The 23,106-nt window shown below is 50.1% G+C and overlaps 8 protein-coding genes across 8 annotated transcripts; 6 read left to right on the top strand and 2 right to left on the bottom strand.

The window, feature by feature from the left end:
• On the bottom strand, window positions 495–5,639 carry LOC8068441 (pentatricopeptide repeat-containing protein At1g03560, mitochondrial). The gene is made up of 3 exons (XM_002447133.2): window positions 2,554–5,639; window positions 873–2,421; window positions 495–771 (listed from the first exon to the last, which is right to left on the bottom strand). The coding sequence occupies exon 1, from the start codon at window positions 5,521–5,523 to the stop codon at window positions 3,592–3,594; it is 1,932 nt and encodes a 643-aa protein (XP_002447178.1). The 5' UTR covers window positions 5,524–5,639; the 3' UTR covers window positions 495–771; window positions 873–2,421; window positions 2,554–3,591.
• LOC8074772 lies at window positions 5,723–6,906 on the bottom strand. Its single transcript, XM_002447132.2, has 3 exons — window positions 6,602–6,906; window positions 6,323–6,507; window positions 5,723–6,225 (listed from the first exon to the last, which is right to left on the bottom strand). The coding sequence occupies exons 1-3, from the start codon at window positions 6,735–6,737 to the stop codon at window positions 6,064–6,066; spliced, it is 483 nt and encodes a 160-aa protein (XP_002447177.1). The 5' UTR covers window positions 6,738–6,906; the 3' UTR covers window positions 5,723–6,063.
• LOC8074771 lies at window positions 7,155–7,807 on the top strand. The gene has a single exon (XM_002448556.2). It carries the CDS (start codon window positions 7,359–7,361, stop codon window positions 7,611–7,613), a length of 255 nt encoding a protein of 84 aa, XP_002448601.1. The 5' UTR covers window positions 7,155–7,358; the 3' UTR covers window positions 7,614–7,807.
• On the top strand, window positions 8,978–9,526 carry LOC8074770. The gene has a single exon (XM_002448555.2). The coding sequence runs from the start codon at window positions 9,123–9,125 to the stop codon at window positions 9,369–9,371; it is 249 nt and encodes an 82-aa protein (XP_002448600.1). The 5' UTR covers window positions 8,978–9,122; the 3' UTR covers window positions 9,372–9,526.
• On the top strand, window positions 11,401–11,931 carry LOC8074769. The gene has a single exon (XM_002448554.2). The coding sequence runs from the start codon at window positions 11,516–11,518 to the stop codon at window positions 11,762–11,764; it is 249 nt and encodes an 82-aa protein (XP_002448599.1). The 5' UTR covers window positions 11,401–11,515; the 3' UTR covers window positions 11,765–11,931.
• On the top strand, window positions 12,051–14,769 carry LOC110436509. Its single transcript, XM_021463655.1, has 3 exons — window positions 12,051–12,087; window positions 12,988–13,668; window positions 14,289–14,769. Exons 1-3 carry the CDS (start codon window positions 12,051–12,053, stop codon window positions 14,327–14,329), a joined length of 759 nt encoding a protein of 252 aa, XP_021319330.1. The 3' UTR covers window positions 14,330–14,769.
• LOC8074768 lies at window positions 15,589–16,224 on the top strand. The gene has a single exon (XM_002448553.2). The coding sequence runs from the start codon at window positions 15,729–15,731 to the stop codon at window positions 15,996–15,998; it is 270 nt and encodes an 89-aa protein (XP_002448598.1). The 5' UTR covers window positions 15,589–15,728; the 3' UTR covers window positions 15,999–16,224.
• Window positions 22,067–22,681, top strand: LOC8074767. The gene has a single exon (XM_002448552.2). The coding sequence runs from the start codon at window positions 22,208–22,210 to the stop codon at window positions 22,454–22,456; it is 249 nt and encodes an 82-aa protein (XP_002448597.1). The 5' UTR covers window positions 22,067–22,207; the 3' UTR covers window positions 22,457–22,681.

The following is a 23,106-nucleotide window of genomic DNA, read 5'->3' as shown; positions in this document are numbered from 1 at the left end:
TTCGGCCCTTCAAAAATTGTTTCAGATTCATCAACCTAATGATAATAAACTGCTCCAAGAACAATCTGGTGCTAGAATCTGCCACTACTGTACAAGTGTGTTATCTATAAATCTTGTCTTGGATCAGTCCTTCCAGCAATCAGAGGAAGCCTTAAGAGATGTAACTACATTATCAGTTTAAAAATTAAAACTAGTGCGAGTGTGACTTAACTACTCAAAGCTACCACATGATTCAACAGAACCTCTGAGAGGGGAGGCTTTTCTTCATAGCGATAGCCTGTGCTGAAAAAGTGATCCATGGGGGCTTTTCTTCACAGCGATAGCCTGTGCTGAAAAAGTGATCCATGAGTAGGGCAGGGCAATCGTTTTTTTCGTTGTGGAAAACCTTGGGTGCTGGAAAACTCAGAGGCCGAAGCTGGCAAATACCAAAAACCGACAAGTTCGGTGTTATGTTTCGTTTCAGTGTTTGGTGCGCACCGAACACAGAGAGTTGATTAGGACAGTAAATAATACTACAATAACCATTTCGGCAGTTGATGTTTCAATACTAACCAAGCCAACAAGGCAACAAATACATGAAGTTCAAAGGCCAGTAGCAGACTACAGACTAGCAGTGGTTCAAACTTCAATTATTACAAGCAAACACAGTGGCCACAAATTGATTAAATCAAAGATGAGTGCACCAACACTCCTTCCAGACAGCAACAACATTAAACTTTTGGCTTGTTTAAGACTCTGTTGTCTCCTTAGGAATAGTGAGGGCACCCAGTTCTACAATAAGTGAAATATGAAATGTAACATTAGTCATGAGTACATAGAAATGAATCACGAAGAACATAAAAGAACTAGATAGCTTTTAAATTAACAAGTACCTTCCTCAAGCTTGTACAATTCTTCTTCATTCTCTTCAACACTAACAACATTGGATCCACGAATCCAATCACTTGCACAAATCAGACGCTCAACCATTGTTGGTGTGAGTGAGCTCCTGAAATCATCAAGAACACGTCCACCTGTACTGAAGGCTGATTCAGAAGGTACAGTTGAGATAGGAATTGCTAAGAGATCACGGGCCATGCGAGACAGTATTGGAAACCTTCTAGCATTGCCCTTCCAATACTTAAGAATGTCAAACCCTTCAGTATCCTCTTCGTTGTCTTCTGAAAAGTACTTGTCAAGTTCAGATTTGGTAGTGGCATTTGCACCCCCACGTTTCCTCAATTTCTCAGCAATTATGGACTTGAACGACCTTCTGCTCTCTGGAGGTGGTTCTTGAGTCTCAGTGGGCCGTTGTGGTGCATTATCACTTGGAGCATACATATTTCTGTACTCTTCAAACAAAGCACGGAAAGAAGTGTTCACTGTTTCCCACAATTTTTCTCCTATCTCATCACCAAACAAGATCATCGTAGCCATCTTTATGTAAGTTGAAAGCTTGTACCTTGGATCAATTGCAACACAGAAATAAACAATGAAGTTCAGGTTCAGCAATTGATCCCCCTTATCTTTCTCTCCTCGCTTCTCTCTGTCTCCCAGCCTCTCTCCATATTTCTCCCCAAAGTACTTGTAGTACTTTACTAGCATTCTCTTACCCATTTCACTACATAACCTATCCTCACTGTCACACCACTCTTGCAGCAAAAGCAACAGATCAGCAATCTCATGAAAATAAGTGTCTGATGTTGGACAACTTGTGACTGAAACACGGAGAGTAAGTTCATAAAAATGTTCAAGAAATTCAGCCATCTTCCTAGCATTATCCCAATCTGATTTTTCAGGAACTCCTGGACCATCTTTCTCGTCATTTAAGTCTAGTTTATAGTATGGGTCTTCATCACTATACCTTTCGAAAGCATTTTCATACTTCTGTGCAGTGTTTAGCATTAGGTAAGTAGAGTCCCACCTAGTGCAAACATCTAGGGTCAGAAAGGCTTTGGTCTGTACCTTTGCTAATTCAGCACATTTCTTAAACCTTTACACTTTGAAACAAGCTATAGTGGCTGTTCTTCTAGAGGGTAAAGTAAATTGTGGGCATGCGATGGCCAAAAATTTTCTAAGGCCAGGACGTTCAGATAAGGCAAATGGTTGCTCATCTTCAATTATCATTTCAGCAAAACTGTTTCTAAGGTCATCAAGATCAAACTCCGAAGTAGATAGAGTACCAACACTACAATTTCCTTGACTAGGCTGCAGTTGGCTATTTCCATTTGTCTCTGTATCACAGTGACACAAGTTCCCACAGTACTTGCACTTGGCTCTTTCCTCCCCATTTGCAATTTTTACCTTGGTGAAGTGATCCCAAACATCTGAACTTGGAGCAATCGCTTTCCTTTTCTTGTTTTTCTGTTTCTCTTGCTGTTCACCTTCATCCTCCTCGCACTGCTGATCGCCCTCCTCGTCAACCTCTATCATTTCATTCACCTGATTTGCATCGGTTTCATCAGTGGCACTTAAGATCAAGCACAGGTATAGGTTGGTCTATTTGTGCAAGATAAGAAACCGAGAAAGGATAACTGAAGTCTGAACTTAAGAGAAGAAGAGTAGAAGACATACGTTGGTGGACTCCTCTGTAGCTGCCGACATTGTACTGGAAGGAGATCTTCACGTGGGTGGTTCTGAGCCTGCGCGGCCGCGCGCCGTCGCTGTTGGAGCCTGCGTGGTGCCCCGCGCCGTCGCCCCGCCGCCGTCGGAGCCCGATGCGCCGCGCCGTCGCCGTCGCCGTCGTTTCGCCCGCCGCCGCCGTCGCCGCCGCTGCGACCGATGCGGTGACTAGGGTTAGGGTGCCATGCGGCGCTGGTGCGGGAGTCGGGGGAGTGACGGCCTGACGGGGAATGCGGCGCTGGTGCCCTTGTGGGTTGGGCAAGTGATTCTCTGCGGTGTGCCTCACTGCCTCCATTTTGCATAGTTCGGGTACTTCGGTACTTCGGGTATATCGGTTCTGTGTGCTACGAAAACCGACGCCGAAGCCGATAACCGAAGTTATTAAGATCACCGGGGGCGGGGAAGAAGACACCCGCCTTGCTGCAGCTTCTCGTGTTGCCTTGCCGAAGCTCCTGGCGCCCCCACTTGCACCGTTCGGAGGAAAGGCGGAGGAGTGCTCGCGAAGGTGAGCGGAGCAGATGCGGTCCAAATTTCTCCGGCGGGCGGCGGCGGAGCAGATACGTCGCTCGGAGCGGGAAGAGAGAGAAATAAACGCGCGGGGAAAAATTAAAATATTGAATGACAAATGGAGCCCACATGTTAGAAGAGATATTGCCGATGGAATTTTATCATTCTATTGATTGGAGATGAGGCCTTTCAAAACCCTCAGAAAAAAGGTTTGTAGCTTCCCTAACAACTAGTTTTAGGTTGAGGTTTTCTCCTACTGCTGGAGATGCAGAAATCTAAAGGAATGTGGCCAACCCATGAGGCCATGAGTGAAACAGGACACATGCCTTCAACCTTTGAGTAAGAATATCGGCAACTCATTCAACTAGTGTTTCAAATTTCACTCTTCTTTTGATGCTGCCAGATCTTTCATACCCAAAGCCAACCTTACTATGCACCATGCCAGATCGGTATCTCCTGCTTTCCTCCTTATCGCACTGATCATCATTCAAACAGACTTTGAAATTTCACTCTTCTTTTGATGCTGCCAGATCTTTCATACCCAATGCCTATCTTACTATGCACCAGTTTAAATGCCAGATCAGTATTTCCTGCTTTCCTTAGCGCATTGATCATCATCGTTCGAACCCTCCCAGGTACCTCACGGCCCTTCTGCACAATGCCATCTGCCAATTTGCAGGCCTGCTTGAATCTGCCAGTCTTACACAACACATTGATCATATCCTCATGAGCCGTCTCAGGAATCACACCCATTGGAGCCAGTTCATCCAGTATCCTCCATGCACGGCTGAATTTACCAGAAAGGCAGAGTCCATTGGCGAGGACCCTGAAAGCTGCAGCTGTCGGGGTGATTCCCTTATCAATCATGCTGTCCCAGAACTTCAGTGCCTCCTCATTCTTGTGTTCCTTGAACAAACCATCAATGAGAATGGTATATGTGTACACTGTTTGATCACAACCATCATCTTCCATTCTCTCGTAGAAAGCACACGCGATGTCTGTTCGTCCTGCTTTGACTAATGCATCGATAAGAACATTATAGCAATACGAGTCAGGCACAAATCCTTTAGCAATCATCTCCTCGAAGAGCTCCTTTGCTTGGTCAACCATCCCAGTTTTTCCAAAGCCATCAATTAGGCTTGTATAGAAAATGGCATTTACTGCAACACCCTTCTCTACACAGCTCCTGAAGCACGAAAGTGCCTCCTCCATATTGCCAAATCGGCACAAGCAATTAACAATCACACCATATGTGACCGCATCAAGCTCAATTCCACTGGCTTTCATCCTCTCAAAGAGTGCCATTGCTTCTTTCTCCCTCCCCAATTTACCCATCGAGTCAATGAGCGCAGTGTACATGGCTGCATTAGCTGGGCAACCTCGCTTCAACATCCTCTCAAACACAGCCAGCGCCTCAAATGGTTTCCCATCCTTGCTGAGCGCGCCGATCACCAGCACATAGGCATGTTGAGGTATTTCCTTCCCCATTCCCCTCTCTTCCATCTCTTGGAACAGTGCTATGCATTGTGGAAACGTGCCCTCACTGTAATGACGCTGCATGAGAGTGAGGTATGTCACCTTGTCCGGCGCGAGCTCTGCCTGTTCCCTCAAATCCGCAAGCCGTGACATCCCATCCTGCGTCCTCCCCGCACGGCAGTACCCCTTGATGAGAATGTTGTAGGAAACCACGTCGGGACGCACGCGATCTTCCGTGGACATTGCGTCGAACACGTTGATGGCGGTGTCAAGGAGGCCAGCGTTGACAAGACCGTCCAGCAGGCAGTTGTAGGTGAGCCTGGACGGCTCAACACCGGCGAGGCGCATGGCCTGCCACGCCCACAGCAGCTCCTCGGAGAGGCCGAACGCCGCGAGGCTGCGGATCAACGAAGCCGATGACGCCGGCGAGAGGTGCCTCAGGACGGCGTCCCCGTGCGCGCGCAGCTCCGCGACGAGCTGCCGCGCCTGGCCGGCGGCGTCCGGGCCGATGGTCTCCCTGGAGCGTGCGAAGGAGTGGAGGAGCGAGACGTAGCAGCTGAGGTGGTGCTGCGGGTGCGCGAGGAGGTCGGCGCCGTTGGGCAGGGAGCGGAAGAAGTGGAGCGACGGGAGCGGGTGCGGGGTGAGCAGCGGGGAGCGGAGCGCGGCGGCGACGAAGGCCGGGGAGAGGCGGAGGAGGAAGGTCCTGCAGAAGGCGCGGAGGTCGGCGGCGAGGGTGGCCGGCGGGGAGCGGAGGACGAGGGAGATCACGCGGGGCAGCCACGGCGACGGCGTGGGCGGGGCCGCCGACCCGGAGGCGTACGGGCTCGGGTCCGCGAGGTCAGGGTACGGATCGATCCACTCCGGCGGCGGGAGCGGTTGGTGGTCGTGGGGAGTAGCAGACGGACGCCGGCCGCGAGGGACATGGCAGAAGCGGCGCATCGGGCGAGGGCGTCGGCAATGAGGTGACGCGCAACAGGTGTTTGCCGAAATGAGCGTCAGGCGTTTTTTGAGGTTTAGCTTCGGCCAGTGGCTGTCAGTGTCAGTTTGCCTGTAATTTCTTTCCCCACACCACAGGAAAAATTATCCGACGCTACATAAACTTTTGCAAATAAGTACGAAATAGAGTTGAAAGTTCTGATGAGTTGGGATGAAATCATTATTGCATAGACCGATTTGACGAACCCATTCTACAAACCGAAATAATCAAAAATACTGAACTTTGTAGCTTGGTTGCTCACCCCAAAAGGGCCTGAACCACACATGGCCGAATGGGGAAGTTTAGCCTGAACACAAGTGGATTACAGGTATGATCAAGACTGAACAAGCGAACATGGTGGCATCAAACTCTTGTCAACCATGAGCATCCTGCAATGGCATTGACACATTAAACTCTGTTGCACTATGGTCGTCCACGCTGTGCTTGCTCCTCTAGTATTTTTTCAGAATCTGAACAAGATTGCGCTTAGGATGGTAGTGGAGCTAGAAGCCAGGGTCGTCCCACTGCAGGACGGCGGTGCCGATGTTCTGCTCCCTCTTGAGCTTGTCCTTGAGGAACCAGTCGCAGACGCGGCCAGCGTTGAGCTCCTCGATCGGGACGCCCTCCTGCTCCGATATCACCCTCAGCAGGTTCAGTGACGATATCTGAAAGCAAACGCAACAGCAGCAAAACACAGCCATGTAAATGATCCTTGCTCGTCGATGAACTCTGCAGCTTGACATGACCGGGAGTGGGACTTACGGTGAGGCGGCAGAGGAAGCGCTCGTGCGTGCTGAGGCCGGACATCTCCACCAGCCCGGCCTCCTCCAGGCTCAGGAAGGTCCTCTTCTGCTCCTCGTTGGTCGCCGCTTCTTCTTGCTGCTGCTGCTGCTTGTCATCCTCTTGGCATCTCCTCCGGATCGCCAGTCTGGAGGCTGCGTCTCTAGCTGCACATGCAGTCAGATCAGAGGATCAGGTCAGTGCTTGATAACAGCATCGATGTAGGGATCAAATTATCTGGCTCCAGCCCAGGGTCTGGACCTGCAACACGACGGCTGGGGATGGGGACGGCTGCTGCTCGTCTGAGCAATGGCCTGGGCGGCGGCGGCGGCAGGGGCGCGGCTGCTGCTGCGCACGAGGCGTGACTCGGCTTGCACGCGCTGGTTATGTGCTGCATAGCTCGGGACCTGGACCTGCAGCTGCAGGGTGGATCGATCGTCCGCACGTGAGCAAGCAGAAGCACCTCACCTCCCGTCCTGGAGCTCGGATGGAGAGGGTGAGGAAGAGAAGCACGCGGCCGCGGCGGGATCGGGGTAGCGGATAACGCTGCGATGCAACCATATGCTATGGCCACGAGGGCCCAGCAGGATCTCCAGGAAGAAGCCTTCGATTGGGGCCGAAGCGGCTCGATCGCATGCAGCAGCCCATGTACCAGTAACTAGCCCGTTTACGGGGTATGGGCCAGCTGCGAATAAGAGCGAGCTGCTGGGCCGGTGTCGAGGGCGGCGGACGGCAGAGTGAGGTGTGCGGATGGCCGGATGCGGACAGCGGCGTCTGCACTGAAGAGCCCCCGGTTTGCTGGAAAACCAGCGTGCGCCGCCGCCTGTTTCGCCCCGCCGGTTCCGGCCCTTACCCTGTATATTAACCCACCCCACCCCATTCGCCTAGCATCAACAAGAAATCAACAACGACACAGCATCACGATTCTTGCACACAGCTCAGTACAAGTCTACAGCGATCAGCGAGCGATCCTCTGATTCTGAAGCCAAACAAGCTAATCTCCAAGAAAGAGGAGGACATGGCGGGCGCAGCGAAGGCGTCGTGGATGGTGGCGATGAGCGTGGGCGCCGTGGAGGCGCTCAAGGACCAGGCGGGGCTCTGCCGCTGGAACTACGCGCTGCGGTCCATCCACCAGGCCGCCAAGGCCAACGCTCCCAGCTTCGCGCAGGCCAAGAAGCTGGCGCCGGCGCCGGCGGAGAGGAGGCGGGCGGACAAGGCCGCGGAGGAGGGGTTGAGGACGGTCATGTACCTCAGCTGCTGGGGCCCTAATTAGTCGTCATAGGTCTTAGCCTCTTAGGTCCTCTTGCTCTGTTCCAGCTTTGAGGTTTCAGCAGATGAGCGAGCTTGGCGGCCGATTCGTCCTCCTGACTGTAAATATAGAAGAGCAAATGATGATGGTGAAAAGTTCTGTCAGTTCATCCAAGTATATGGATGCTTCTGTTGCCTAATGCTTGTTGTTGTGCTTTCTACGAATCCTCTGCGCTGACAAGAGTTCGTGGGGATTCGAATTCGATGCTTCGGTGTGCTAATTAAAGCAGCGACAATCACTCAAATGCTATGAGATGATAACCTCATATTCTGAACACTGCACTTTGATGACCATGACCCGCAGCAGCGGAGGAAATGACAGCATAGATCAAGCACAGTTTTTTAAAGCTTCATTTCAGGCCTACCCGTGCGAACCTCGCACACCTTTACCTAGTCCACATTAATGAACAGAATTCAGTTAGACATGAACATGGCGTCCAAGTTTTTAGGGGGGAAAAAACTGTGCTTGATTTGTGGTGAAGCAAAGCAACAGCACGGCCTCTATTTCCGTGTGGCACTCTCTACTTTGCAATAATCAGCGGTTGCTAAATGACACACGAGTCCATGACAGGGAAAAGGGTGATATCATCCCTGTCACGGCAAGAGGACGACATGGGAGTCGTCGGTAAATGACAGAAGCAGAAAGAAGGGAAGTTAGGGGTTGTTCATGTTTGAACCACCGCCAGACAGGTAAAATTTGATTGCTTCCGTAAAAGTACGGTTCATTGAGAAGCTGTCAGTCACAGGCCACATGCCCGCAGCACGGTGGTGTTTAAATAGTTTTTTTTTTCTATATAGACGCATAAAGGACGTGTTTGATTGGTGGTCTGGTAGGACCGTAACCAAACATGCCCGAATGGCATCAGCAAATAGCGGAATAGCCCACGGTATCCTGGAAACCATGTCCTATGGCGTCCAGCAATCCCGCAATGTCCCTCTCAGTGATCCATGAGTATGTGGTAAAATAAATAAATAATAAAAAAATCTGCAGCAAATCCATGTGCTTCATTGCATTAGAAACGGATTAGTTTAATATAATCAGCTAAGCCATATGGTAAAAACCGAAAGGACAATTGTAAAGCACAAGCAGACTAGATTCAGTGATCCAGAGATGCGTTATCCCATCACGGAACAAGACAAGATAGCCAAGTGACCCACTGGGCCGGTGTGGTGCCGAGAAAGCGATCGCCTCTGCGGCGTAACGTAGACAAGCATGGAGGAGAGTGCGATCGGAGCCCCCGGTATCCAGGGAAACCAGCGTCCGCGGCCACCTGTTTCCGCCGGCCCACCCCTCGCGGCCGGCCTCCCTCCGCTATATAACTCGCCCCGCCGGCCCGCCTCCCAGCTCACCACAACACAGCATCACACAACTTGACATCCTACTGTGAGTCATCGGCGATTCAGCGAGCAGCACACCTGACCAACCGAACTCTGTAGCCACCAAGAACCGAGGAGGAGCAGGAGAAGGACGGACATGGCGGCAGCAGCGAAGGCGTCGTGGATGGTGGCGATGAGTGTGGGCGCCGTGGAGGCGCTCAAGGACCAGGCGGGGCTCTGCCGCTGGAACTACGCGCTGCGGTCCATCCACCAGGCCGCCAAGGCCAACGCTCCCAGCTTCGCACAGGCCAAGAAGAAGCTGGCGCCGGCGGAGAGGAGGCGGGCGGACAAGGCCGAGGAGGGGATGAGGACCGTCATGTACCTCAGCTGCTGGGGCCCTAATTAGTTATTGGGCATAGTTGCTTAGGTCCTCTAGCTCTTTTCCAGCTTTCAGTAACCCAGATCGGTCCTCTGGTTGTAAAAATATGACCACGATGATGATGATGAAAAGTTCTGTTTCTTCATTCTGAGTATATGAATGAATGCTTCTGCCTTCTGTAATTGGAGTACTGTGCTCTCCTCGATCTCTCTTTGCGCTCAAAACAACTCAACAATAGCTTTCTGTGGTTCGTTGCTTGCTTCGATGTGCTACGGTACGGTAGAACAATCGATCAAGGCAGATTTGAGATGATAATCTCAGGTTCTGAACCCCGTCACTTGATGACCCTTTAGAGCATAATGATAAGAAAAAAAAGCTTATACAGTCTAACTCATGCTGATCGGAGGTTAAGTTAATCTCAGGTCTGAGCTCCAACGTTTTATTTAGGGAAATAGCGGCGTTTATCTTTATGATGAAGCAAAGTAACAGCACGGTCTCCATTTCAGTTTGACAGTTTCTAGTTCTTTCTACTCCCAAACAACCCGCTGAAGAAGTACAGAGGACATACCCCCAAACTAGCATTTGGCTCTCGAGAAGTGTTGATGGAAGACAAACGAGATGGATGAAGCCCAGTACTGAACGTCAGGTTGATGTAGCTAGTTGCTGAGAAGCTGAGTCACAGTCTCACAGACGACCACAGCAGAGCGTTATCTATGTTCAAATACCATTTTCCCTCCACATAAACTGCATCAGGCATCAGCAATCGCTCTCAATCGGCTAGTTATTCAATAATATTTTTCTTTTATAACAAATCAGCTAACAATATTTTTTGCTATGGCTTATAAGCCAAACGAGTGTCGGGCTCTTCTCGCTGCTGCTCCAAAAGCACGCGGTAACAACTGCAGCTAACTCATGTGACTCAGTGCGTGGAAACAGATTAGCTTAATGCCGCTCAAATTCATCAAGAAAGCAAGAAGATTCCTGGACTGCTGGACGACTCGAGTGAGACCTTAAATCTGGCAGCTCCCTCCCTCCCTCATGTTCGCTGACAACGCACGGGCGGCCACCACTTGGTAGGATATATAAAACATAAAAAAAAACATCTACTTTGCTTGATTCCTTCCTAATTGGTAGACCAAATTGTACTCCAGTTTTCAGTACTACTGTAAGAGCAAGTATTATAGCAAGCTGTAAGCTGACTAAATGCTGAGATGGAAGAGAGAGAATAGGAGAGAGAGTAAAAGCAGCCTGTAAACTTAGGTCAGTCTCAATGGCCCGTTTCAATGCACTGTTTCCAAAACAAATATGCTGACAGAGCATCAATGAAACGAAAAATGAAACAACCTCCACAACGCAGAGTTCCATCTTGATATTTCCTAAGCTGGGCAAAGCATTTAATTACTGCAAAATGATTGGATCACATGCAAGATGGTGAAACGATTTAGTCCTCAATGGAGATTTCATCCTGTTTCACCGCGTGGGAAACAACGCCAGCGGAGTTTCACCATGGTGAAACTACTTCCTTCTCTCTTCTCTTTGTTTCATGCAAAAAGTGCAGTTTTGCTGACATGGCGCTCTAATAAATGTGCATAACATCCTGGTGAAACCTCCACTGAGACTGGCCTTGCAGCCGGCTCAGACACAAAAACCAAAAAAATTTATAAGACAGACAAGTGAGTCATATATTAATAGTGATGAGCTAACCATTATATGAGTAGACCGTAAAAAAGCTGTAAAAAAACCTTACAGCCCAGCAGCCGGCTATATTATTAGCCTTGCTTTGAGAGAAGATGCATCGTGCTCGTGTGCTGTGGCAGAAACGGTTGCGCGGCACGCTCTTCGTCGTTTCTGCCCGCGACACTGAAGACCGGCCGTTTCTGCGGCGAATAAACAAGACGACGAGATAGGTGAGCCGAGCAAGGGGCCGGTGCGGGGAAAGCGACCTGCCGGGAAACAAGGCAATGAGAGCGGAGAGCCCCCGGTATCCAGGAAAACCAGCGCCCGCGGCCGCTTGTTTGCAGTCCTCCCTCCGGTATATATAACCCACCACGCCCCACCTCGCTCACTCACAGCATCTACACCGATCACCAATTCACCAAGGCAACAACCAGATCTCACTCTGTAGCAAAAACAAGGCGCGTTAGGCTCCAGCTCAAGAAGCAGATACAAAGATGGCCGCTGCAGCGAAGGCGTCGTGGATGGTGGCCATGAGCGTGGGCGCCGTGGAGGCGCTCAAGGACCAGGCGGGGCTCTGTCGCTGGAACTACGCGCTGCGGTCCGTCCACCGGGCCGCCAAGGCCAACGCTCCCAGCTTCGCGCAGGCCAAGAAGAAGCTGGCGCCGGCGGAGAAGAAGCGGGCGGACAAGGCGGAGGAGGGGATGAGGACCGTCATGTACCTCAGCTGCTGGGGCCCCAATTAGAGCTAGGCTTCCGTGTTCAGTTCAGCCGTCCCTGTCTCGGCTTGCAGTGCAGCAACCTGGCCTGGGTTGAGACCTGAAACCTGGCCGGTTGCCTCCTGCGATTGTAAAATAGGAATAGGATCACGATGATGATGATGATGAAAAGTTTCTTTTCCTTCACATGAGTATTTGAATGGTTCTGATACTGAATGTGCAGACTTGGATGTGGGGATTTAAACTCTCTGGGTTCAAAACAAGAACTCGGTGGTGTTTCATGCCTCCATGTGCTGAAACAGAACAATCGGTGATGGCAAACGTGGAATGGCAATCTCAGGTTGTGGGATGTACTCTTCCATGACAACAGTTTAGGAGCATCTCTTAGAGGACAAAAATGATACAGCAAGACTCTTTTTTCAGCTCAGTTTCGGTTCATCAGAGGTCAATTTAGAGGCCCCTCTGCATCAAAATTTTGCAGTCCACGTTGCTCAACCGTGATCATCGTCGAAGAGTAAACTAATCATGGTCTCCGAGGTTCAGGGACAAACTGTGCTTATGCAAAGTGGGTCTCCATGACTCCGTTTCAGTTTGGCTGTAGTTCTACTTTTGTGTTCCTTCCTGTAAACAGCTAACCACGCGATTCAGTGAGTGCAAAGACGGACTAGTTTACTGAGAAGGCGGGAAGGCTGACCTCGAGTCAGATGTACTCCCTCCCAATTTATAAAGCATCTCAAATTTAACTAACACTATAGAAAAAAATTAGAAAGATTTATAACAACAAATAGATATTACTATAAGAATATAACTAATGAAGAACCTAATGATATTTAGTTGATATCATAAATATTATTATGTTATCATATAAATTTAGTCAAACTTGAGATGATTTAACTCTATAAGATTCTTAAAATGATTTATAATTTGGGATAGAGTACTAGTGTAGTTTAGAAGTAAGGACTTGTTTAGTTCGCGAAAAGAAAAATTATTAGTTATTGTAGTACATTTATAACTATATAGTATCTACTCATGAAATAAGCTCAAAACATTTGTCTTGGGATGAGAAGTTTTAAGGTGGGAACTAAGGCCCCCTTTGGATTGTACTGTAGGCGGAGGATAGGAAAAGGAAAATCGTAGGAATGCAAGTGCGCGACTTGTTGATTCCTACCGGAACAGTGCAGGCAGCAAAAAACCCTTTGGCGGCAGGTCCCTCGATCCCTCAGGATTAATAAAAAAAATGCAGAAATGAGTGGTACACTCCCACGGTCCCACCCACCCACCCGTCAATCCGCGTTCGAAATCCTCCGCGTCCCTCGCGGCTCTCTACTGGGAGAGGCCGGAAGGCCGACGGCGGCGCCCCCATCCGCCCCCCACCTCTCTCCACCTGCGCGCGCCCGAGGCTGACGGCGACGCTCCCCATCCGCGCCCCCACCCCGCAGCTCTCCCCACCGGCGGCCACGCGGCGCGTCCGCTCCCGGTGCTGCCGAATCCGCAGCCAGATCTCGGCCAGCTGTGCCTCCCGCCGCGCGACCTCGTGCGCTGCTTGCTGAGCATCCCCTCGGCTCTCTCTGTCGCCGCTACTGGGCAGGCCCGGCCGCGGGCGTACGGCGCCGCCCCACCGCGCGGCTCTCTATCTCTCTCACTCGGCGCCCGCTTTTTCTCCCCGCGCGCGGCAGCGAAGGGTAGCCTGGCCGCGCCGGGGCTCCGAGCCTCCGCCGTTGCCTCGCACCGCGCCGGCCTCGCCAACATCGAGGGCTCCGCGCCGCCTCACATCCTCCGCCGGCCGCCGCTCCAGCCTCCGCCTCCGCGTCGCTATGGACTCCGGTCGTCGTCCTCCGTCGATGCAGGGGCCGCCCACGACAGCTGCGAGGCCCGCGCGCGGCGGTGGCGCTCGCCCGTGCTTAGCGCCGAACAGCATGGCAGCTCCGCAGGTGCGCGCGAGTCATTTTCTTTTCGTGCCAGGATTCTTTCCATGAGCTCTGAGCTCATGCTCGTTTTCCTCCGAAATCGAGCGTAGGAATGCCATCCTCCGGAAGTTTTCCTTTGCTCTTCGTGTGAACCAAAGGACAGGATAGGAAAAAATCCTGTGAAATTCCTATCCTTCACTTTTCCTGTGTTTCCCCCTCGTTCCAAAGGGGGCCTAAAGCTTGTTTAGTTTAATTTTTTTTATTTCGGGTACTGTAGCTTTTCGTTTTTATTTGAAATTATTGTCCAATCATATACTAAATAAACTCAAAAGATTCATCTCGTGATTTACAGGTAAACTGTGCAATTAGTTTTTGTTTTTGTCTATATTTAATATTTGATACATGTGATAAAAGATTCGATGCGGCGAAAAATCTTAAAAAGTTTTTAGTTTTTAGATGAACTAAACAAGGCCTAAACAAAACCTAAATATGAAATCTCTACTGAAACTAGTACCAATACCAAGGTTTTGTTTAGTTCATCCTAAAATTCAAAATTTTCTATCACATCGAATTTATAGTACATGTGTGAGACATTAAATATAGATAAAAAATAATTAATTAAGTAATTTGCCTGTCTTGCCTAGATACAGAGGATGGGCAGGGGAGTGGTCCAGTGGCACGGTGATGGTTGCTGGGTCTACTGTCCGTTCCTATCTCTGCAACTGCAAGCGACGCGGGCCAGCCGTTTCTGTCGCAAACAAAGGAAAGCCCCCGGTGCCGGTCCGGTATGCAGGAAAACCATCATCGCGGCCACCTGTTCCTGGCCGGCCCGCCCATCCGTTCCGTCCCCCTCCGGTGCAGTGCGGGGGTGGGGACGACGCTTCAGCCACTTGCGGTGTTGGGTCATTGGGTGATTGCATGGTCTACTTCTTTTGATTTTGGGCCAGAGTTGTTTTTGCTCCTAATTCGGCGGACCAAAGTTGCAGGGGGATGGTCTATGTATATCGTACCGTAAATGTTTTTGGCGACCCTTTTGGTGGAAAAAATTGTGTTTTACCCACCCTCACACCGTAAAAATCTTGTTTACATGTTGAGACATATTTATGAACGAAACGATATTTTTCATTTTGGCGTAACGCGTAAGAACGAGACGATATGAGCCCATACTTTACCAGTGTCACACAAATCACACCGCGGTGAACATTCATGCATGTAAAAGTTGCGTTAGCAAACGCTCCATGTGCTGTGGTATATCAAGGAAAACCATGTGCTGTGGCGTCTGGTTATATTATGCCAAAAACGTCACCCTCAGAGTTTCAGTGTCTCACACTCACTGTGCGGTGACAACAGAACAAACAATCTGCAGCTGTACCCATTAACCCATGTGATTTAGCGTGTTAAAAACGGATGGGATTATCTTAACAAATACAGTAACGATGGTCACCAAGAACGTGAACAAGATTCCTGGACGGCTGCCTCGATTGATCCGTAGAATCCTGCTCATCATTCCACGCGATGGATTTCATTATTTACAGATCGCTACATGCTAGGATAGGATCCCTCGTCCTGTTTGCTGAAAGCAAGACAATGCACAGCAGGCCATCACAGATCTGATAAAAACTACTACCACCGTCCACCGCGTGCCCATCTCTATTCACTAATCCCAATCAGTCCAGCTACAATGCAAAGGATAATGACGATGCGTGCCAGTGAGTGGCACAGTGCGCGTGGCATCCCGTATTTGCGGTTGCGCGGCACGCGTCGCTGTCTCCGATTCTGCCGCGAATAAACAAGACGACGAGTCAAGTGGGCGACCCACTGGGCCGGCGCGCAAGAAAGCGAGCCGCAGGCAGTGACCAGTGAGCGAGAGCCCCTGGTATCCAGGAAAACCAGGGTCCGCGCCCACCCGTTTCCGCCGTGCCCCCGACCTCCCGCCGCCCGCCGGTACATATAAACCCACCCGCCCCGGCTCGCCTCTCCCAACACAGCATCAAGCAACCTCACTTGCTACTACAAGCGATCAGCGATCAGTGACCGCGCGCTCTCTCGAGGGAGAAAGAGAAGACCAGACCAGGAGTCAGGAGATGGCAGGTGCGGCGAAGGCGTCGTGGATGGTGGCGATGAGCGTGGGCGCGGTGGAGGCGCTCAAGGACCAGGCGGGCCTATGCCGCTGGAACTACGCGCTGCGGTCCGTCCACCGGACCGCCAAGGCCAACGTGCGCAGCAGCCTCGCCGCGCAGGCCAAGAAGCTGGCCCCGCCGGCGGCGACGACGGCGGAGACGAGACGGGCGGACAAGGCCGCGGAGGAGGGGATGAGGACCGTCATGTACCTCAGCTGCTGGGGACCTAACTAAGTAACTAGCCGTAGTTGGAGTTCGTCTTGTTCTTCTTCAGCGACCGAGCTGGGCTTGTGACCTTTGCCGGTGTGGCTCACCCTGATTATTGTAAATGTATGACGACGATTGGATGATGATGAAAAGTTCAGCCACTTAATTCGAGTGTAATCTACTGTGTATGATCGAGTGACCATTCTGATTCTGTACACTGGCGTGAAATCTGGAAGCTTTGAGTTCGAAGACATGTTATTTATAGTCATGACCGGCAAGCATGATAATATGAAATCCTGGACTGTCCTATTTCATGACAGCGGAAGCCTGAAAGCACCATGTTATTTACACTACACTGATATCTCATATGCTGATGCCTGATGGGATCACGGTTTCATGTTCAAAGTTCAACAGAGGCCCCTTGTTAACTGACATGCATGGGCCAGGTGGTGTAGTACCGAATTCAGTTTCCGGACTTCCCGAGTCAGGCCTTGTTCGATTCCCCCACTCCTCTTGGGGCCTTGTTTAGTTCCCAAAAATTTTAAAAATTTTTCAGATTTCTCCGTCACATCGAATCTTTAGACGTATGTATGGTGTATTAAATATAGATAAAAATAAAAACTAATTGCACAGTTTAATCGGAATTGACGAGACGAATATTTTGAACCTAGTCAGTACATAATTGGATAATATTTGTCAAATACAAACGAAAATGCTAATATTCATATTTTGTAATTTTTTTTAAGTTAACAAAGCCCTAGAAAACTAATCATGGCCTCTCAAGTTTTTGGGGGTAAAAAGTGTGTTTGTGTTAGAAAGACGGAGCCGAGAGCAGAGCAGAGTCTCCGCAGCAGTTTGACAGATCGATACTCCATAAGTACTTAGCACATGGGAACAATCTGCGCTTAAGCCCCCATAGGATCTAGCACGTTAAAAAATAATTAACTACTCGACTACTTTTCCCCTCGCTAAGAAAGCAAGAAGTTTCTTGTCGGATCACAATGTGTTCGCTACTGTGTACTGTCCGGTTTTGTTAATCGTAAAAAAAAAGCTAATATGACTGCACATGGGTAGCTCAAACTTGCCTAGCTGGTTTGCGGCTCCTTAATTGAAAAATTTAGTGTGCAAGGACTAAAGTTTAGAAGATGTCAAGTGGAACATCATATAAGATGTAAAATAAAACAGTTCGGATATTAAAAAATAAAACAAATTACAGGAGATAAATTTATTAAATCTAATTAATTTATCATTAATATATGTTTATTGTAACACTATATTATCAAATTATAAACTAATTAGGTTTAACAAATCGTCATGAGAAATTTTGCTACGCTTGGAAATAACGAGAGCTCTTCATTTCATTATATCTAATGGTCTGAAAATAGGAAGAACCAAATAAGAGGAACTTAAGTCGTGGGCCGGGACCAAAATTTTGTGGGCTCTGAACTAGTTTGTAATTAAAATCAAAGGATATTATTGTATTTCTAACATTTTAGAAGCTGCTTCTAATTTAAAAAAATGAACTTCTCCTCAGAATAAGAAGCTGCTCAGACCGTGCCCCAAATCTTCGCCAGCCCGTCCCCAAATCACAAAAACAGGACACGCCGACCAGCCGGTGGGATCTCATGGCGGATAAGGCCATGCGTGTGGTCAAGGCCATGGCTCCCGCACTCGAGGTTGCCGCGGCAAGGCACACGAAGTGCCAGGGCGAGCCAACCACAGGCGGCGGCGACGGCGGGCTGTATAGGAGGCAACAAGCGGCGGGGCAGGATGCACGGGGCCCGCAAGGCCCCAGTTCTGGCTACATCTTGGGCGGATGTAGCACGGAGCATGCTGCCCGCATACGTGCAGCAGCGCACAACACGACGGCGGCAGTGGTGCGGCGATGCAAGGAGGTGATGGCGGCAGCGGCGAGGTACGTGGGGGACGGCTCTCCCTCTCGTAATGCTGTCGGCGCGATGGTCCCCTGGCTGGCGCACTCTTCGAGCACGGTCTCTGGCTCAGGTGCTCCCTAGCGCGTGCAGTCTCCGATGGCCAGGCCCTGCAGGTACGTCCTCTTTTGTTCATCTTGAGCATGTTATGATGGACCTGTACTGTAGATATGTTGAAGGTCATTTGAATCTCGTTCCTATGATCAGATTCCGTGTTTCAATTAATTCTCAATGTATTTCTCCATGTCATGCATAGAAAAGGGCCAATGTTCTGATTACTGGCTAGGCAGAGCAGCAACGAGTACTCAGACCGTGCAGGACACACCAGTCAAAGGAAGACGATGACCCCTCGCAGGCAGTCGCTGGCGACACCTAGGAGAACGGCCAGCGGTGAGGAGAGCTGATATTCGTCGCCGGTTTGGAGTTGCGTGCGGTGGCGGGCGGGCCGGCGGTGGCGACTCTAGGAGGCGCGTGCTAATGGTGAGGGCGGCGGCGATGCTGGTGGTGGTGGTGAGGGCGGTGGCGAGACGATTGTCGATGAGGCACTGTGGGGGTATAAACCCCTATACCCTTACGGCTAGATTTGGGCCAGGAGACTTGGCCCATTACGAGACAAGCTCAAAGCTTGATCCGACAGCTTAGAGTCGTGAAGATCAAGCAGGATTCTAGTCGGTTGGAATAGGAATTGATATCGAACTATCTATGGCAATTGTAACCGACTAGGATTAGTTTCCAGATCTGTAACCTTGCCCTCCGGACTATATAAGGAGGGGCAAGGGACCCCCCTAGGACAAGTTATTCTCTCAACACAAATCAATATAACCAGACGCAGGACGTAGGTATTACGCCAACTCGGCGGCCGAACCTGGATAAAAAGCTCGCCCGTGTCTTGCGTCACCATCGAGTTCGTAGTTTGCGCACCGTCTACCGATAAACTACTACCATGGGTATACCCAAAGGTAGACTGCCGACCAGCTTTCGTCGACAGTGGCGCGCCAGGTAAGGGGTGTGCGTACAGCTCTCCCGACGAACAAGATGGCCATCATCCCCAACTTTGCGGTCATGGCGGGCGGCTTCACGTTCATCGTCGGCTTCAACAGCTTCACCGCCATGACCGCAGAGGAGGCGTAGATCCGATCTGTGCCGATCACTTCTTCACCGACATCGGCTGCGGCTCCAACCACGCTAGCTACGGTTTCGACCACACCAGCAACGTCTCCGACCACGCCGACAACGCGTCGCCGCTTCTCTGGTACAAAAGGAGGCAGATCGACGACACCGACCTGCTCAGCCTATCAACCAACTTGTTTGACCTGTTTGCTCTGACCAAGAGTCGCAATAATAATCGCCGCGAAGAACGGCGCTACGACAACCGCGACCACCGTCACGATAACAAGTCCAAAAGCTCGAGGGCCAGACAATTTTGTCGTCACCGACCAGACTTTCATCCAAAGATAAGTACACTTCTAATATCTTATTTATTTTTCGCATAATATTTTTAATATTATTATTCTTCAAAACAACTTTTTTAGCCGACTAGTTTTTTCTCCTACACGAGCTTTCCAGAGCCGGTACTGTCTCCGACTCCTCCCTACACGTGCACGAGATCCGCCCTCTGCGTTCCGGGTGGTCGGCAGTAGCTCTCTGACGTGGCTGACAATCCTACGCATGCCTAGGTTCCGCACCTCATGCTGATTGTTGGCTAGACCAGAGTTGGTACAAGCTCTAGGATGAATTAACTACTCGTGCTAATTTTATAATAAAAAATCTAAAACTTATCTCAGTACTGATTTTTTATCTAAAGTTTATTTATACATCATGTACTACCTATTCTTTATATTTATTTTTCAGGGGTTTGGCCCAGTCGACAAGCTACGCTCGGGGACTCGTCGACTATTCCCTACGCTGTGCCCGGGGACTGCTCCGACCACCGAGCACGTTTACGTTCCCAACCACGCTCGGGGACTTGTCGACTAGTCTCTATGCTGTGCTCGAAGACTGTGCCGACCACCGAGCACATTTACGTTCCCAACCACGCTCGGGGACTTGTCCACCGGTCCCTACGCCGTGCTCGGGGACTGTGCCGACCACCGAGCACTATACGCTCGGGAACTGGTCGACCAGCTCACCAATTTGAGAATTTGGGGATTGCACCGACCACCGAGCACTATACGCTCGGGGACTGGTCGACCAGCCCACCAATTTGAGAATTCGGGGACTGTACCGACCACCGAGCGTTATATGCTCGGGGACTGGTCGATTAGTCTATTCAATTGCAGACGAGCATGATATGCTCGGGGACTAGTAAGTTCAATTTTTTAGACCTTGCTACAAGGCTCATACTTCGCCTTCCAGCAAGCTCGGGGACTACATCGGTACGATGCATCTGGCGATGCATCTCAGTTTTAGAATTTCTATGATTTTCTTTTTAGACCCTGGCACCACGTGCCTACGTCACCTACTACCAGGTTCGGGGACTAAGTGGGCACACTTCACCTTGCGGTGAATATGCTTGCTTTTTTTTTAAAGACTATACTTTTAAGAAAAGTAAAGTGGGCACACTTCACGAGGAAGGAAATATTTTTTCTCAAGAGCACCATGCATTCTTCGAACAATTGGCTTCTTCGATGTCAATGTTGATCAAATATGTTTAGATTTGGTCAAAATACCGTCGCAACTGTCTGGGTGAATTTCATGCTGATTGAAGATGTCAAAATTTCATTAGTCGAAGAAGCTCAAGATGGCGTGTTACTTCACAATACATGGTGCTCGGGGACTAGCTGTGGGGGTATAAACCCCTATACCCTTACGGCTAGACTTGGGCCAGGAGACTTGGCCCATTACGAGACAAGCTCAAAGCTTGATCCGACAGATTGGAGTTTCGCGCAAGGGAACAAGCCATAAAGATCAAGCAGGATTCTAGTCGGTTGGAATAGGAATTGATATCGAACTATCTATGGCAATTGTAACCGACTAGGATTAGTTTCCAGATATGTAACCTTGCCCTCCGGACTATATAAGGAGGGGCAAGGGACCCCCCTAGGACAAGTTATTCTCTCAACACAAATCAATACAACCAGACGCAGGACGTAGGTATTACGCCAACTCGGCGGCCGAACCTGGATAAAAAGCTCGCCCGTGTCTTGCGTCACCATCGAGTTCGTAGTTTGCGCACCGTCTACCGATAAACTACTACCGTGGGGTATACCCAAGGTAGACTGCCGACCAGCTTTCGTCGACAGGCAGCGAGGCGGGCGGCAATGGAGACGCGTCGTGGTGGTGACGGTGATGCCGACTCGATTGGCGGCGAGGCAACGGCTTAGGATGCGACAAGCCGCCGCACTGGGACACGACGGACTCTCGGCAGCAGGGCGGGCGGCGACGCAGATCTCGACAGTTCGTGCCTTCATGGAGAGAGCCCTTCCAGAGTTGAGAATCTGCCCCGTAGGAAAAAAGCACTAATCTGCCCTTAATAAGAATTTTTAAGTAGAATCTGCTGCAAAATATTTTAACGGGAGGCAAAATATTTTAACGCTCCAAGCACCGTAAAAAATCTCTTAATTTTATAATTAGTTTATATTTAATACTTTATATCTTCATACATACGTTAAACATTTGATTGGACAGTAAGTTTAGGAGGTTGTTATTAGCATACTCACTCTAGCTAGCTCAATGCATAGCTGCGAATCAGAACCGGAAAGGCAGGAGACGTTCACGGAGGCAGTAGCTAACGACTACTCCTGGCCGGTGCGACCGTGCGAGTGCCGACTGCCGAGTGAGGTGGTCTGCACCTGCACCGGCACCGCTGCACGTACGCGCTGGATCATGTGCTGCGTGCCTCGGGATCCGGAAGGTGATCAGCTCTGCAGCAGTGCTTCGTGGCACTCCTATCTGCAGCCGCAGCGGCACGCGTCCTTGCCACCATGGTCCAGGAGCAATGTTACAGGCCACCGCACACCGCAGACAGGCCGCTTTCGCAGCAAATAATAAACAAGGCGACGGGATGATGGGGACCGGCGTCACTGGGCTGGGACGAGATCGACCTTCACTACCACTAGTCCACTACCAACCAGAGCGGAGAGGCGGGGAGCCCCCGGTATGCTGGAAAACCAACGTCCGCGGCCACCTGTTTCCGCCGCACCAACCGGCCACCGCCGGCACCGCGAGTAGTATATTAACCCCACACCCACCACCTCTTCTCTGCACCTCAACACAACACAACAACTCTGATCGCATCGAGAATCAATCACCAAGCTAGCTCGACAAGCCAGGCGCCGAGAGCTCGAGAAGACGACCAGGAGACTGATGGCGGCTGCAGCGAAGGCGTCGTGGATGGTGGCGATGAGCGTGGGCGCCGTGGAGGCGCTCAAGGACCAGGCGGGGCTCTGTCGCTGGAACTACGCGCTGCGGTCCGTCCACCGGGCCGCCAAGGCCAACGCTCCCAGCTTCGCGCAGGCCAAGAAGAAGCTGGCGCCGGCGGAGAAGAGCCGGGCGGACAAGGCCGAGGAGGGGATGAGGACCGTCATGTACCTCAGCTGCTGGGGCCCCAACTAGGCATCCGTTTAGTTTCGGCTTTCTGCAACGATGATGATGATGATGATGATGATGATGAAAAGTTCTGCCGCTTGATTTCAGTGCCTGAGACTCTGAATCCCTAGGCTACTGTGGTGGCATGGAAATAAAGAATGCGTTTGTGTTCATAACAAGGTTTTTCAGGTTGATATATTGGCCTGAAACTCTGAAATGTCTTCATTGCTGACACCCAAATTTACTGTTACACCATGTCTCATGGTGATGGGTGATTTGTTGGTTTATTAGCAGAGGCCATGTAGCAAGACAAATAAAACCCCTAAACCAATACGCCTATGCATACCTGCATGTGTATTGTGTTCCTCAGCCAAGACAACTGAACATAACCTCCAATGGTACTCCTATAAGACATCTTAGGTCGTGTGTTTGTTTGGTAGAAAATATTATTTATTGATTTATTATAAAAGAAAAATACTGCTAAATGACTGTCATATTCGGCTTAATAAGTTCAGGGAACAACCTTACTTCAGTTTGGCAGTTTCAACTTTCTACTCAACCTTATAAAACACTTGCTATTGAAAAAAAAAAGAACCATCGATGATATACTCCAGATTATAGGGTTGACTACCAAAATTTGTCATGCCATGGCAAGCCAAAAATTAAGCAAAAATATT

The sequence above is a fragment of the Sorghum bicolor genome, chromosome 6 (assembly GCF_000003195.3).
Source record: "Sorghum bicolor cultivar BTx623 chromosome 6, Sorghum_bicolor_NCBIv3, whole genome shotgun sequence".
In the NCBI taxonomy this organism is placed as follows: domain Eukaryota; kingdom Viridiplantae; phylum Streptophyta; class Magnoliopsida; order Poales; family Poaceae; genus Sorghum; species Sorghum bicolor.
The sequence above is the reverse complement of the archived record's forward strand: the minus strand, read 5'-3'. Positions and strand labels throughout refer to the sequence as shown.

Excerpts from the sequence above, each read along its gene's own strand:
- LOC8068441 (XM_002447133.2), bottom strand. The coding sequence starts at position 5,523 with ATGCGCCGCTTCTGCCATGTCCCTCGCGGCCGGCGTCCGTCTGCTACT.
- LOC8074772 (XM_002447132.2), bottom strand. The coding sequence starts at position 6,737 with ATGCAGCACATAACCAGCGCGTGCAAGCCGAGTCACGCCTCGTGCGCA. Across the intron at positions 6,508-6,601 it reads CCCCAGCCGTCGTGTTGCAG|CTAGAGACGCAGCCTCCAGA; the intron begins GTCCAGACCCTG and ends CTGCATGTGCAG. Across the intron at positions 6,226-6,322 it reads GCTTCCTCTGCCGCCTCACC|ATATCGTCACTGAACCTGCT; the intron begins GTAAGTCCCACT and ends GTTTGCTTTCAG.
- LOC8074771 (XM_002448556.2), top strand. The coding sequence starts at position 7,359 with ATGGCGGGCGCAGCGAAGGCGTCGTGGATGGTGGCGATGAGCGTGGGC.
- LOC8074770 (XM_002448555.2), top strand. The coding sequence starts at position 9,123 with ATGGCGGCAGCAGCGAAGGCGTCGTGGATGGTGGCGATGAGTGTGGGC.
- LOC8074769 (XM_002448554.2), top strand. The coding sequence starts at position 11,516 with ATGGCCGCTGCAGCGAAGGCGTCGTGGATGGTGGCCATGAGCGTGGGC.
- LOC110436509 (XM_021463655.1), top strand. The coding sequence starts at position 12,051 with ATGGCAAACGTGGAATGGCAATCTCAGGTTGTGGGAT. Across the intron at positions 12,088-12,987 it reads GCAATCTCAGGTTGTGGGAT|TGGTACACTCCCACGGTCCC; the intron begins GTACTCTTCCAT and ends TGCAGAAATGAG. Across the intron at positions 13,669-14,288 it reads ACAGCATGGCAGCTCCGCAG|ATACAGAGGATGGGCAGGGG; the intron begins GTGCGCGCGAGT and ends TGTCTTGCCTAG.
- LOC8074768 (XM_002448553.2), top strand. The coding sequence starts at position 15,729 with ATGGCAGGTGCGGCGAAGGCGTCGTGGATGGTGGCGATGAGCGTGGGC.
- LOC8074767 (XM_002448552.2), top strand. The coding sequence starts at position 22,208 with ATGGCGGCTGCAGCGAAGGCGTCGTGGATGGTGGCGATGAGCGTGGGC.